The sequence below is a fragment of the Arvicola amphibius genome, chromosome 5, assembly GCF_903992535.2.
Source record: "Arvicola amphibius chromosome 5, mArvAmp1.2, whole genome shotgun sequence".
Classification (NCBI taxonomy): Eukaryota; Metazoa; Chordata; class Mammalia; order Rodentia; family Cricetidae; genus Arvicola; species Arvicola amphibius.
This window is the reverse complement of record NC_052051.1, coordinates 111,476,382-111,490,795: the sequence shown is the minus strand read 5'-3', so window position 1 is coordinate 111,490,795 and position 14,414 is coordinate 111,476,382. Positions and strand designations below refer to the sequence as shown.

At 44.9% G+C, this 14,414-nt stretch overlaps 1 protein-coding gene across 1 annotated transcript; it reads right to left on the bottom strand.

The window, feature by feature from the left end:
* Positions 1 to 6,736: 6,736 nt before the first annotated feature.
* Srp19 (signal recognition particle 19) lies at positions 6,737 to 13,116 on the bottom strand. The gene is made up of 5 exons (XM_038332075.2): positions 12,957 to 13,116; positions 12,520 to 12,595; positions 9,810 to 9,881; positions 9,601 to 9,712; positions 6,737 to 7,182 (listed from the first exon to the last, which is right to left on the bottom strand). Exons 1-5 carry the CDS (start codon positions 12,995 to 12,997, stop codon positions 7,049 to 7,051), a joined length of 435 nt encoding a protein of 144 aa, XP_038188003.1. The 5' UTR covers positions 12,998 to 13,116; the 3' UTR covers positions 6,737 to 7,048.
* Between the last annotated feature and the right edge of the window lie 1,298 nt (positions 13,117 to 14,414).

The following is a 14,414-nucleotide window of genomic DNA, read 5'->3' as shown; positions in this document are numbered from 1 at the left end:
TTCCTGATGAATCAAACGTTTTTAATTTTTAATGTTTTATGTTTGGGGTGCTTTGCCTGCATGTGTGCATGCCTGTACACCATGTGTGTGCCTAGTGACTGAGGCTGTCATAAGAGGGCAATGGATCCCCAGGACCCAGAGTAAAGATGGTTGTGAGCTGCTGCGTGGGTGCCGGGAGAGCAGCCAGTGCTCTGAACCGCTGGGCTGTCTCTTGAGTCCACCAAACTTTCTAGCTCTCCTGTAAAGACAGTCCAACCCCAGCCCAGTGAACTGGGCACCAAATGTGTCCTCTCACATAGCCCTTCTCTCAGTCGTGACGGTCCTTTCTCCACTGTCCTCCGGTCCCTGTACTGATGGGTCCTCAGCTGGTGCCAGCCAACTGTCTAACGGTTCCTAGGAGCCAATCCGTCCGGGGCTGGTTTTCCTCCTATCACCTCAGATTACACAGTCTTTGTCTAATATTGTGATCTTGAGAGGATCTAGACTCACCAAGGAGACCAGACTTTGGGCATGCCCATGAAGGATTACTTAGACTAGGTTAACTAGGGTGGGACGGTTCACTTTAACTGTGGGTAGTGCCATCACATGGGCTGGTGCTCTGAGCTAAATAAAAGGAAGGGAAGCTGAGCGCAGTGGCCAGCACTTCCCGAGAGTGGGTGTGTGATGGCAAGAAGCCTTGAGCTTCTGCTCCCGGACTTTTCTCCCAGGATGGACTGTAGCCTGGAACTGTGGGCCGGAATAAACCCTCCTCCCCTCTCTCCCACTGTCCTTCTTTCCTTCAGTTGCTTTGCCAGGTATTAGATGGGTACTTACGGCATTCAGTGTCTCTTTTCCCATAGCACTCACCAAACTCCACCTGCACCCATGCCCCGTCTCCAGAGCCATGCTGTGACAGGCTTTCTTTTCTATTTCTATCTTAGGTTAATGAGACGGCTCAGTGGGTAAAGGCACTTGCCATCAGTAATGATGACTTAAGTCTGATCCCTGGGGACCCACATGGTGGAAGCAGAGACCCGACCTCTGCAAGTTGTCCTCTGATTTTTACATGTGTGCCACAGCACATGTTCACACACTCATACGACAAGTAAATAAAATACGAAACAATGAAGTCTTTCCTGGAGCTGGCAGGATATCTCAGTGGATAGAGGTACTTGCTATCAACCCTGACAACCCGGGTTTGGTCTCCAAGACCCACATGGTGAAAGGAGAGAGTTGGTTCTTGCAAGTCATTCTTTCTATATACATATCCCACATGCTCATACATGCACGTGCATGCATGCACGCACGCACGCACGCGCGCGCACACACACACACAATAATAAAAACATTCTGATGTAGGTGTGTCTTCTATCTATCTGATGATTTCATTGGATAATTAATAAAGGAACTGCCTGGCCCATTATTTTCAGCCTCTTATTCACATCTTGACTAACCCATATCTAACAATGTATGTAACACCACGAATGGTGTCTTACCGGGAAAGATTCAGCACATCTGACCTGGTGGCTGGCTCCATCGCATCTCTCTCTCTCAGGAGAGGCATGGCAGTCTGTCTAACTTAGGAGAGGCGTAGCATCTGACTGAGCCATCTACCTCACTTCCTTCTTCCTGTTCTGTCTACTCCACCCACCTAAGGGCCGGTCTATCAGATGGGCCAGGCAGTTCCTTTATTAATTATCCAATGAAATCATCAGATAGATAGAAGACACACCTACATCATTTCCCCTTTTTCTGTTTAAACAAAAAAAGAAAAGCTTTCACTTTAACATAGTAAAATTACATATAACAAAACAGTTATCAAGAATTACAGTTACAATATTTATATCTACTTTATCTTTTATCATAACTAAGGAAAACTATAACTATTTATTCTTCAACTCCATCAAAGACTCCAGAAGGATATAATATTACCTAGGTGAACAAGAAGTAAGCTACTTCCAAAACTCTAGAAATCAGAGAGACATCTTGCTGCCTGGACAGTCACCTAAAGTTCCTTTGTAGCATTGGGGCATCCATCTTCAGCCTATAGGCCCATAGTTTCCAGCAGACATTTCCATAAAGCAGGAAATTTCAAAGGCAGTTCAGTCAGTATCTGCTGTGTCCTGTAGAATGTCTCGCAGACTCTTTCATGAATCAGGAACCCCAAAGAATCATCTCACATTTAGGCAAGTTCAGTAGTCCTCTCTCTGAGGGTTCTCTGTGTCCAGTTTATGCAATAGTCCAGGCAAGAGCAGTTTCTTGCCCAAATGGCTATCAAACTCCATAAGGATCCTCTTCGATGCCCATCATCTTCTTAAAGTAGATTGGTGCTGCCAGGAGCAGATGTGTCTCATTATCATGAAAATTCCTAAGTTATTAAAACATTAAATGCCATATTTTGCAGTCTTTGAAAGATATGAAGAATGTCTATCTAACTGAAATATATCTCTCTATATATAGAATATCTAACATGACTACAAGCTTAACCATTATTGATGACTATCCATCAACAACCTATATTTCCTAATTATACATTACATTTTAAATGAACTACACAATCACAATACCTTAATCAGTATCAGAAATACATATACATATAACAAAATTGACCTTAAATCTCTATCAATAAAGCAAAATCTATACCAATGCAAATTATTCATATCTATATCATATCTCCCTTTAAATGTAAAAGAACATTTATAAACAATATTTGGGAAAATGGGCGCAGCTAATCACTACAACATTCTTTTATTTTTTTCTGCTGGGGTGTAGCTCAGTTGGTAGAATGCTGGGCTCAGTCCCCAGTACCACATACACCAGACTGGTGGCACTCAGGCCTGTAATCCTAGTCCTCTAGAAGAGGAAGGGAGGGGGGTGTTAGTTCAAGGTCACCTTCAGCCTCAGCTTGTTTCTGGCCAATGTTGGCTACCTGAATCTTTGTACCCAAACTAAGTCTTTTCCAAGCCATCCAGTTTGAAGGCAAACTATTCTCTCTCTCATAGTGCCCTTCATGCTGTACCATGGATTGTCCCCTCCTCTGTGTGTACGGTCAGACCTGGGCTGTCTCCTGTCCCTCTACTCCCTCTTTGCTTCCTGATTCTGAGTTTTGGGCTCCAGGAAGGGACAACTGACACAGACCTTGTTTGTACTTTCCCATGTGCACCCCAACTGTGAGGCAGAGCCAGTCAATGCCTCCATCTCTTTTTTTTTTTCTTCACTCTTCTGGCCAACTGAGAGGCCAGTGTGGATGCGAATGTTATGTCTAAATCCATGGGGTCCCCACAAAAGCCAACATGTAAAAGCAAAGAGCCTTTATTTTAATCAAGTTTGCAAACTCGGTCTCCGCATGTCCAAGGTATTGGAATATCCGGAGAAACCCGAGCTCAATTAGAATTGGGTTTTTATAGTAGTAAATGTGGGGATGAGGGGTCTCTAAGGTTCAGGACCCCTGATTGGTTGACATTTGTCTAGGGGTGTCCTGGTGAGGTACACTGGCAGGTGATCCTATCTACAGTTCTTGGAATGACAGGCATTTCCTTTGAATGGCCTGCTCTTGGGTGGGGGTCGGGCAATCTCAGCCTGCCAGGCATTGTCTCAGGGTAAACTATTGAGACTCCAGACTCCATTTAAATTCATCTTCATCGATGACCAGAGTCCCAGGTGATAATAATGGTTGGAAGTAAAGAACTTCCTTTGAGTGACCTGCCCAGACTTAGCTTCCATGGCTGGCCCCCACAGCTAACATCTGCACGTCTGTCTCTGCACATGTCTGTTCCTCCTGTACACAGGGAATTTTTTCCAGGAATACCTCAGCCTCAGTTGCACGTCTTATTGCCCAGAGCACAGGACACAGCACTGACTGACATCGTAGCCTACTTAAGATCCCGTCCCATATACACTACTTTCAAGGACTGTAAGATATGTATGTTTTCTTTAGAAATTCATGCGAGTGCCTGCATGTGTGTCTATGCACCACATGTGTGCTGGATGCCCACAGAGGTCATACCATACCTTTGCATACCATGGCATTGGAGTTAAGGAGGTTGTGAGTTGCCATGTGGGTGCTGGGATTGGAACCTGGGTCTTCTGCAAGGGTAGGTAGCAAGTCCTCTTAACTGCTGAGCCATCTCTCCAGGCCTGTAATATATTCTTTAGTCATCGGCCATTTGTGGGGGCATCTCTGTGCTCACCAGGTGGGCCCCATTCATTTGGGAGGTGTTTTTTCCTTTGCTGCCCTTGGGATTCTTCCCAGGGACATTCAACCTTCGTCAGGGTTGCTTAGCTGCATGCCTCTCCTGGGACAGGAGCAATGCCACTGCTGATGCTGAAAAGATGACAATATTGGGACTCGCCCTGCGAGCACCCCGCCTTCAGATACCCCAGCTGCACGGCTCTTCACTGACAGTGGAGACAGTGCACCCCCAGACTCATCCTTAGCTCTGTCGTGCTCCACATCCAGGCAGCAAATGTTGTTAGATGAACTTTTCTTGGGGAGATGAGCACACATCTATTCACCCCAGACAAAACCAACAGTTCACAGTAATGATCTCACTCAAGTCTGTTTGGTGAGCTAATGAGTTTGGTGTCTTAGCCAGTGTCCTGCTGCTGAGAGGGGACATCGTGACCAAGGCAAGTCTTTCTTTTTTGGGTTTTTTGAGACAGGGTTTCTCCGTCGCTTTGGAACCTGTCCTGGAACTCACTCTATAGACCAGGCTGGCCTAGAAGTTACAGAGGTCCACCTGCTTCTGCCTCTCAAGTGCTGGGATTAAAGGGTTGCACCCTTTAACCCTTTAGTTTAATTTAAATTAATTTAAACCACTGCCTGGCTATGACCAAGGCAACTCTCAGAGGGAAAATAATTTAATTGAGGCTTGCTTATAGTTTAGAGGCTTAGTTGTTACATCGTGGGTGGGGAGTACGTTGACACACATGCAGACATGGTGCTGGAGAAGTAGCTGAGAATTCTGTCTGGATCTGCAGGCAGCAGGAAGAGACACTGGGTCTGCCTTGGGCCTTTGAAGTCCCCAGTGATGTACTTCCTCCAAGGCCACATATTCTAATCCTTTACAAGTAGTGCCACTTCCTGAGGACTAAGCATTCAGATATGAGTCCATGCAAAACATTCTTATTCAAATCATCACAACAGGTTCCTTACAGGAGCATGGGTGACTGATGATTGACTATACTACAGAAGGAAACATCACCACCACCGCCACTGCCACTGCCCCACCCCAGCCACTGCCAACATCCTCTGGGAGGGGTGGGATCCATGAGTACCCCCTAACTCCCTGTATGTCTTTAGGATGGGCTTTCAGTGAGGCCTCCTGCTGGTACCCACTGCAGCCAAGAGCTCAAGAGCTCAAGAGGGAAGCAGAGCAGTTATGCTGTGCCAGAGGACAGGCGCCACAACAGCTCCAAGCCATCACCACACCAAGTGTTTGAAATGCATTCCTGTTGTTGGAGGCTGTTTGTTGGTTCCTGGCTGCTCAGTCCCGAAATAATCACACAGACACTATATTATTTAAATCACTGCTTGGCTCTTAACTCTAGCTTCTTATTGGCTAACTCTTTTTTTTTTCTTAAATATTTATTTGCTTATTATGTATACAATATTCTGTCTGTGTGTATGTCTGCAGGCCAGAAGAGGGCACCAGACCTCATTACAGATGGTTGTGAGCCACCATGTGGTTGCCGGGAATTGAACTCAGAACCTTTGGAAGAGCAGGCAATGCTCTTAACCACTGAGCCATCTCTCCAGCCCCCTTGGCTAACTCTTATATCTTAATTTAACCCATCTCCTTTAATCTGTGCATCACCACGAGGTCGCGGCCCATCAGCAAAATTTCAGCACATCTGTCTCGGGCTGTGGCTCCATGGCGTCTCCCTGACTCTGCCTCCTTTCTCCCAGCATTCAGTTTAGTTTTTCCCGCCTAGCTAAGTTCTGCCCTGCTACAGGTCCAAAGCAGTTTCTTTATTCCTTAATGGTAATCACAGCATACAGAGGGGACTCCCACATCACATTCCGAGTTAGTTTCCTCAAAGAAAGTGGACTTCCAGGTACTCAAGCGCAGGTCATTTTGAGAACTCTGGTGGAAACAATGTCTGATTTGTTTGGAGGCCATTTCTCATGTAGTCCAGGCTGACCCGGAACTGAATATGTATGTAGCTGAGAGCATTTCTGAATATGTATGTAGCTGAGAATTTCTGGTCCTGCTTCCACCTCCAGGATGTTATAGCACGTGATGTCACATTGGTTTTGACATGTTTTGTATGTGATGTGTGTTCATGCACATGTGTGTGAGGTGGCCAGTGGCTGACATCAAGTGTCTTCCTCCACTCCCCATAATATTTTGAGGCAGGGTCTCTCACTGAACCTGGAGCTCAGCCCTGGGATCTGTCTGTCTTTCACCCACAACACCGTACCTGGCTTTTGTGTGGGCACCAGGATCTAAATCCAGGTCTTCGTGTTTGTGCAGCAAGCCCTTTACCCCCTGAGCTCTCTCCATTCCAGAGCCAATGGCCGTAAGACTGACAGATAAGCAAGCTCAGAGCTTCCAGGAGAACTGCTGGCGAAGAGCAGGTTAAGGGTGCAGCTTCCACTGCCCTCCCGACCGTCCTCTGCTTCACTTACACTGGCCACACCTCAGCTAGTTCTGTTCTCATCCACCTCCGCCGCTGGTATTAACTGCCTCATAAGTGAAAGCTACAAAAGTCAGTTTAATTTTTTATTTCATTAACTTAAAAAGTGAACAAAATGTGTATTTCAAATTTTATTAAACTTATTTACCTGAAATATATGTTTACAGAGAGGACAAACAGATACAGGATTTCAAGTAACTTATGGGACAGTCATTATCTGTTAAAAATATTCTTCTTTCTTCTACACACACAATCTTTCCTTTTTACAGTATAAAAGCTAGATGCAAACTTCTGATGTAAACTTATCTCATCGTTAGCTCTGGGGATGAAGATGGGAGGCATGTTCACAGTTCAGTTAAACGACACAAAAGCTGTTCCCGCAGACACAGATGCCCATGTCTCAGTAGGACGTGTGCTTTGCGTTCACACCTCACTTCTTCTTCTTCCCTTTCCCCTTTTTACTGCCCTCTCCTTGCTGAAGACTTGGGTCAGCACCTCCTGTTTTTTGTGTCCTTGTTTTTAGCTTGGGTATCATTTCTGCTACATACAGCATCACCGACTTACCTAAAAACCGGAAGCAAGGTTTAGTGCAACAATCTTTGGAAATAAGACATAACATGTCACTGACTTGAACATCATTGGGTTAGAAACTGGACAGCAATTTTAAAAATCAAATGGCCGAGGACTGTGGTCTGCTCAAGGGGCACCTCCTGAGCAGGGTGTAAGAGCAGGAGCAACACTGGAGGCTTCAGTGAGCACTTCCATCTCCAACACTAGTCTGAACCAAGAGTTCTTGTCTTGGCACCAGCAACTGGCATGAACCTCAACAGATTAAACACATCAAAAATAGAGCATCAATATACCTTTCACTGAAACACAGGGCTCTTAGCCTAGAAAAACAGTAACAATGAACCTCATTGTTAGGCCCAAATATTCTCCCCCCCCCCTCACTCCTGCTTGAACTACAAGCTATGTTTTTTTGCTTCAACATACCAACCTACACAGTTTTGATGTCTCTTTACTGTCTTTCAACATTTTTAGCTGTTTTTCAAATCAAAATGTTTTTGTGTGTGTGTGTGTGTGTGTACCAAGTTTTGTTCCTTTGAGGCAGTAAGGGAAAATGCTGAGGAGAAACGCAAACCAGAAAGCATTTCTGTTGGTATGGGAATCCTCTCTGTATGCTGTGAATGTTTTATTATGGTTAATGAAGAAGCTCTTTTGGGCTTATCACAGAGCAGAATAGAGTAAGGCATGAATACCAAGCAGAGGTAGAGGAGAAAGTAGGTGGAGTCAGTGAGACGCCATGTAGCCACCGGAGGAGACAGATGCTGGAACCTTGCGGGTAGGTCACGACTCATGGTGATGCACAGATTAATAGAGATGGGTTGGTATGAGATGTAAGAGTTAGCTAGAAATATGCATAAGCTAATGGGACAAGCAGTGTTGTAATTAATATAGTTTCTGTGTGATTATTTTGGGTCTGGGCGGCTGGGAAATGAACAAGCAGCCTCCGTCCACATTAGTGTGTGCTGCTAGGTGAGTTTTCACCACCGAGGCACTTTCCCCAGCCCTATATTGAATTAGAATCTTAAGCTTCTGGTAGCAAGTGATACTTAAGAACCAATCCATTTCATTAAAACCAAACAATTACACTGTCAATTTAGCCTGACAATGTAATCATTTTTACTTTAATAAAATTGAAGAATTTAGCCAGGTGGTGGCAGTGTATGCCTTATTTTGGTTTTTTGAGACTGGGTTTCTCTGGAGCTTTGGAGACTGTCCTGGAACTAGCTCTTGTAAACTGGGATGGCCTCGAACTCACTGAGATCCACCTGCCTCTGCCTCCCGAGTGCTGGGATTAAAGGAGTGTGCCACCACTGCCTGGCCGATAGTGTATGCCTTTAACACCCCTCCAGGCAGACATATTTCTGTGAGTTTGAGGAAGGCCAGTCTATAAAACGAGTTCCAGGACAGCCAGGGCTACACAGAGAAACCCTGTCTCAAGAAACCAAATAAGTTAATTAAATTAAAATTGAAGAGTTTAAAGGGAAAAACGGAGCGAACAGCTTTAAAATATATACATTAAAAATTAAAAGTATTAAAGATGATGTTATTCTTTGTTCTTGAACTAAAACCATCATCCTGTGTATGCATTCACGCATTTGGTGTGTGTGTAGTCATACACGCCAGAGGGTAACTCTGTGGAGTCTGTTCGTTCTTTTCACCTTCACATGGGCTACAGGGATTGAACGCAGGTCCAACACCTTTACCTCTAGTCCTCTCCCAGCCCTCAGTGCTCTCTTAGTCCCTCGATCTCTACTCCTTGCCACTAGGTAACTACTGGGTATTTTAGCTTCCAGTCCATTTTCTTTTTTTAAAAAAATACTTTTTCAAAAATTTCTTTCTTTCTTTCTTATATATACAACATTCTGCTTACATGCATACATGCCAGAAGAGGGCGCCAGATCTCATTACAGATGGTTGTGAGCCTCCACGTAGTTGCTGGGAATTGAACTCATGACCTCTGGAGGAGCAGCCAGTGCTCTTAACCTCTGAGCCATCTCTCCAGCCCTTCCAGTCCATTTTCAAAAAGCATTTCTATCAGTAAGTATTATTGCATATATTCATCAGTAAAGAGTAGTATTAATATTTAAATTGACATGAGTGGTACCACACTATGAGCATGTCTGTTTTCTTCAATATTGCTCCTTAGATTCCATTTACTTGTTTGCTCTACGGGGCTTGAGCCCAGGACCCTGTGTATGGCCAGGCAGTCTACTGCTTGGCTTCATCTCTCGATTTCTTAAGTTTTCTACTTTGAGACGAGGCCTTACAAAGTTGCTCAGGTTGGTCTTGAACTCATTCGATAGCCCACGCAGGCACTGAACTTGCTGCAATCTTGCCTCAACTTCCTAAGTGCTGGGGCTACAGATGTGTAGTCTAACTAACCCAGAGCCCTAGTCATTCGTTCTGAAAGCTTACGTGACGGGAACTGCACAAGACAGAGGCTGCCATCTTCCTGTTTGAGCTGAACCCGGACTCTGCCTCTGTACTGAACATCACGGTTCCATTCTCTGGAGTACATTTTGTTTTTCTAACACCAACAAAAGAAAACAAAAATAGACTTTCAGAGAGTTATTTTTACATCAAGGAGGTGAGCATAAAACAGTGATGAGAGACTCACATCCTACCTCCAGAAATGCGTTCAGTCCAACTGCCGAGCATACATCCTGAATCTCAGTAGCAGTAGGATTTTCTACAGCCTGAACAGTTAAAAAAAAAAAAAAAAAAACAAACCACTCAACAGCTGAGTTTTACGTAAATATGGTTGTGTAAATCATTTCTAATGTTATAAACAAAACACAGACCAAACCCTACTGTCCATTTTTATTAAGTCCATTTATTTTAAAAATCCTCAGGAATAACATAGGTGTGTGTTTCTTTCTCTTCCAACATAAAATGTATAAGAGAAAGGACACTATCAGTACATCCCCTAGCACCTAGCATGATATTCTGAACACAGCAGAAGCTAAATGCAAACTGCTGGTTAAAGGGAACACATATAAGCATTCCAGAACACCGACTGTTACCTCCTAAAGCTGAACATACGATTCCCTATGGCCCTGCAATTCAGGCACATATTCCACAGAAGTGCAAAGGGCAAGCTAAGCATATTCATAGTAGCACTGTATATTCGTCCTACTTATTTTTAGTATTTACTTATTTTATGTGCATGTCTGTGCACTACATTTGTACAGTACCCATAGAGGCCAGAAGAGTCCATGGATCCCCTGGAACTGGATTTACAAAGGGTTGTGAGGTACCATGTGGGTGCTGGGAACAGGTCTTTTGCAAAAGCAGTACGTGTTCTCAACTGCTGAGCCATCTCTTTAGTACACAGCACTATCTGTAAGAGCCTCAAACTAGAAACAGAAGAAAGGAGTGTGGGATCCACACAATGCAGTTCCGCTAAGCAATACATTGTAGCAGGGGAAGTTTACACACCCTCTACTCCAGGAACATTTGGTCATGTTGGGAGACAGTTCTGCTTCAAGACAACTCAGGAAAGGCAATTGTTATCTAGCAGGTAGAGGCCAGGGATGCTATCATGCACCTTAAAATGCACAGTCGCCTACAATTATCTGACAGAAATGTCAACAGGGGTTGGAGAGATGGCTCCGCAGTTGAGGGCTTGTACTGCTCTTGCAGAGGACCCAAGTCCAGTCCCTAGCACCCATATCAGGAGGCTCACAGCCCACCTTCAAGGGATCTGCTTTCTTCTGGCCATCATGGTCCCCGCCTTCACATTCCCACACAGACACTTACATATATACACAACAATAAAAATAGAATACATCTTTAAAGCACAAAAACTGTCAATGGTGCTTGGAGCAATTAAGAGTTAAACTACACTGGGGTGTTGCTTAGCTACAGAGCACTTGCTTGGCCTATTTGAGGTCATCCATTCATTCTCAAGCAACAAAACATGAAAAAATTCCAGTAACAGTATGAATGAATTTCATAACTTTATAAAGATCTGTGAAAAAGATAAAAAAGTACACAATGAATAATTCCATACATAGAAAATGAAGAACCAGCCCAAGGTAGGTTATGTTGGAAATCAGAACAATGTTCCCTTTCATTAGTGGGAACAGGGAGGAGACAGAGACAGAAGGAATCTTCTGGCATACTCACTTTTTTAAAAATTTATTTTATTTTATTTTATTTTATTTGTTTTTCAAGACAGGGTTTCTCTGTGTAGCTTTGGAGCCTGTCCTGGAACTCACTCTGTAGACCAGGCTTGTCTCCAACTCATCTGCCTGCCTCTGCCTCCCAAGTATTGGGATGTACCACCACCGTCTGGCCAAGCATACTGTTTCTTAAATATGGGTGCTGTAACTAGCTCTGCTCCCTGTATGAAAACTATTCAATTTATGCATGTACAGACTTTTGTTAAGTTTGTTAGCTACACACCAATGAATTTTCTTTTAAAAAATGAAAATTTCAGAGAGCATCTGGAAGTGGTTATCCAAAGTCTGTCACGGTGCCAAGATGTGTATTATCTCAACAGTGCCTGGGAAGAGGCAAAGTGGATTTTTCTCTTCGAAGTAACAGCCACACAAGAGATATTCATATAAAAATAGCTAATTCTTTGTTTCAGACCTCATTTGTTTATAAAACTTAAGGACTCTAAAAGTCAGGTGGTGGTGGTCCATGCCTTTAATCCTAGCACTCAGGAGGCAGGGGCAGGCCAATCTCTGGGAGTTCAAGGCCAGCCTGGTCTACAGAGTGAGTTCCAGGACAGCTAGGGCTGTTACACAGAGAAACCCTTTCTTATTTTTTTAAAAAAAAAATCTGTGAGATCTCTCATTTAGCACTGAGCATTTTTCTAATCTTAAATTAACAGATCAGCTAACTCCAACAACGTGCCTAATCGTGCCCTCACTTAGCGGGGCTTCCACATGATGGACTAATGGGTATACCACGGAGCTACACCCCATCTCCTACATCTACTTCCCAAAAGTACTAACTTGAAAGTGACTTCATACTCCTTAGACAAAACGCAACAAAGCTGCACTTCGTACAAACCTTTATTCCTATTTTAACTCACGTTAAAACATTGAGTCTGCATCAAGCACATTGTGCTGTTATTGAGAAGGCGGTCATAATCTTGGTCTTCAAACGTGAGAATTCTACAGGCACCTCCTTTAACTTACAAACAGGTCATTACGAATCCCATTTCATTTTGCAAGTGTCTTTCGTGCCTTTCTGGTCTCACCAATGTTATGGGAGACGCTGCAAATCTTGGCTACTGTGCTCTTAATTCACTCTCAAAGGGCTGTCGTGGCCATAACGAGGCGACCTCCCCCAAGCCTTCATCGGCCGACGTCACCCACTCACCTTACTTATGGGAATCCGCCTCCCCTCCGCTATGGTCTTCTTATTATTTAAATAAGCGGGGTAGATACAAATAAACCTGCCACAAAACACACAAAAAAGCACAGCTGGTAACTTAAGTGGTCATTTAAAGCGGACAACTTCATTGTCATCGCAGAGACATTATTCAACACAGAACAATGCGGCGACTGTTAGTTGACACACCGCCCGTCAAGAGTTCCCGAGGCTGGGACGCGCTCTTACACGACAAGGAAAAACTCAGCAGACACCAGGCGAGCCTCTCTGAAAGCGACACTAGCGCAGCAGCGATCGTCGCGGCCTGACTTTCTCTAACGTCAGCCACAGCCGGCCGCAGCAGCAGCGGAGCGCGGTGCACGGGGTTCGGCGGGGGAGAAAGCCAGAGCCCGGCGGCACGGCGGCCAGCCTTCCAGGGGACCCACCTGTCCTGGTCGGCCGGGGACCGCGCGGTCGCGCAAGCCATCTCCACGGGCGTCCCCACGGCCCCGCCAGCCCGCCAGCCCGAACCCCAGATCACCAGCCGGAAGTTGACTCGGAGCTCGCAGGCCGACCACCCTTCCGGCGGAAGTCCTACCCACAAAGCGGCCGGCTGCGGGTTGTCCCTCATAAGTTGGTTCCGGCGCGGAGTGACGTGGCTTGTGCGGCTGTCTTCTCGCGAGAAGCGTGCAGGCCGGTTGGTGACCGGACCCTTGGCGCTCAGGAGTGACCTCCGCCGGCTGCACACCGGGCGGGGTGCTCACCGGGTAGAGCGGGCCGTCCACCAAGGGGGGTCAGTGGAGTTGGGAGCCGGCTCCGGTTAGATCGTAGGAAAATGCTCTTCTATGCTCAGCTTGCTCTCGACTTGGTAAAGGTCCATTTTCTGAGCGGTGCATTAGCAGTATTTTTGGCAGTGCGCTGTGTAAATATAAGGGTTCGACACTTAGCTACACACATCTTTAAACTTCTGGAGGGCACATCCTAAGAGTCCTATTTTTGCACGCATTGTTCAGTCGATGAAGGGGAAATTCCGACTCTATGGTCACAGAGTTTAGGTGACATAAAACAGAAACAGAAGGAAAAGGTAATATAACTTTTACGCGGTACTGGAGCCTTTGCTTTTTTAAAAAGCCGGAGAGAGGACAGGCTCCAAAGCTACAGAGAAACCCTGTCTCCAAAAACAAAAACAAACAAACAAACAAAAAAAAAAAGCCGGAGAAAAAGAGATAATTATAATGGGTTATATAAATAATAGTAAATTGAGAAATATTTGAGAAAGCTTAAAAGATGAGTTATGCGAACATTTGTAAGTAATTCCTGTTTAAGTTTAATCCTTAGCGAACGATGATTCCTTCCCTTCTAGTGTGTCTTCTACTGGAAAGTATCTCCCTCCCTCTCTCTTTCTATTTCTCTCCACCCCCTTCCCACCCCATGGGATGGTGGGAGCTGGAAGGATGGCCCAGCAGTCAGGAGCATTTACTGGTTTTGTAGATCAACTTGTAGCTCAAAAACTGTAGTTCCAGGAGTTCTGTCACCCCCAGGCCACCGGACCTACATGCAGGTGAAACACTCATAACAAACAAAATTGTTCCACAGATGTGAGTGATCCTTCTGAATCTGCTTTTCAAGAGCGTTCACTTAACTGTGTCAGAATTGCAGAATAGGTTATTATTATTATTGTTATTATTTGAGATGAGGTGTTAACTATATTGCTCATTGTGCAGGCTGGTCTTGAACCTCTGCTTTGAGTTTTCTAGGCTCAGTCTCCCAAGTAGCTTGGATTACAGAGTGTAATAGGAAATTAAATTTAGAAACTGGTTTTGCTGAAGCGGTGTTGTGGTTTGAAAGAAAATGGCCCCCAAAGGGAGTGGCACTATTAGGAGGTGTGGCTTTGTTGGAGGAAG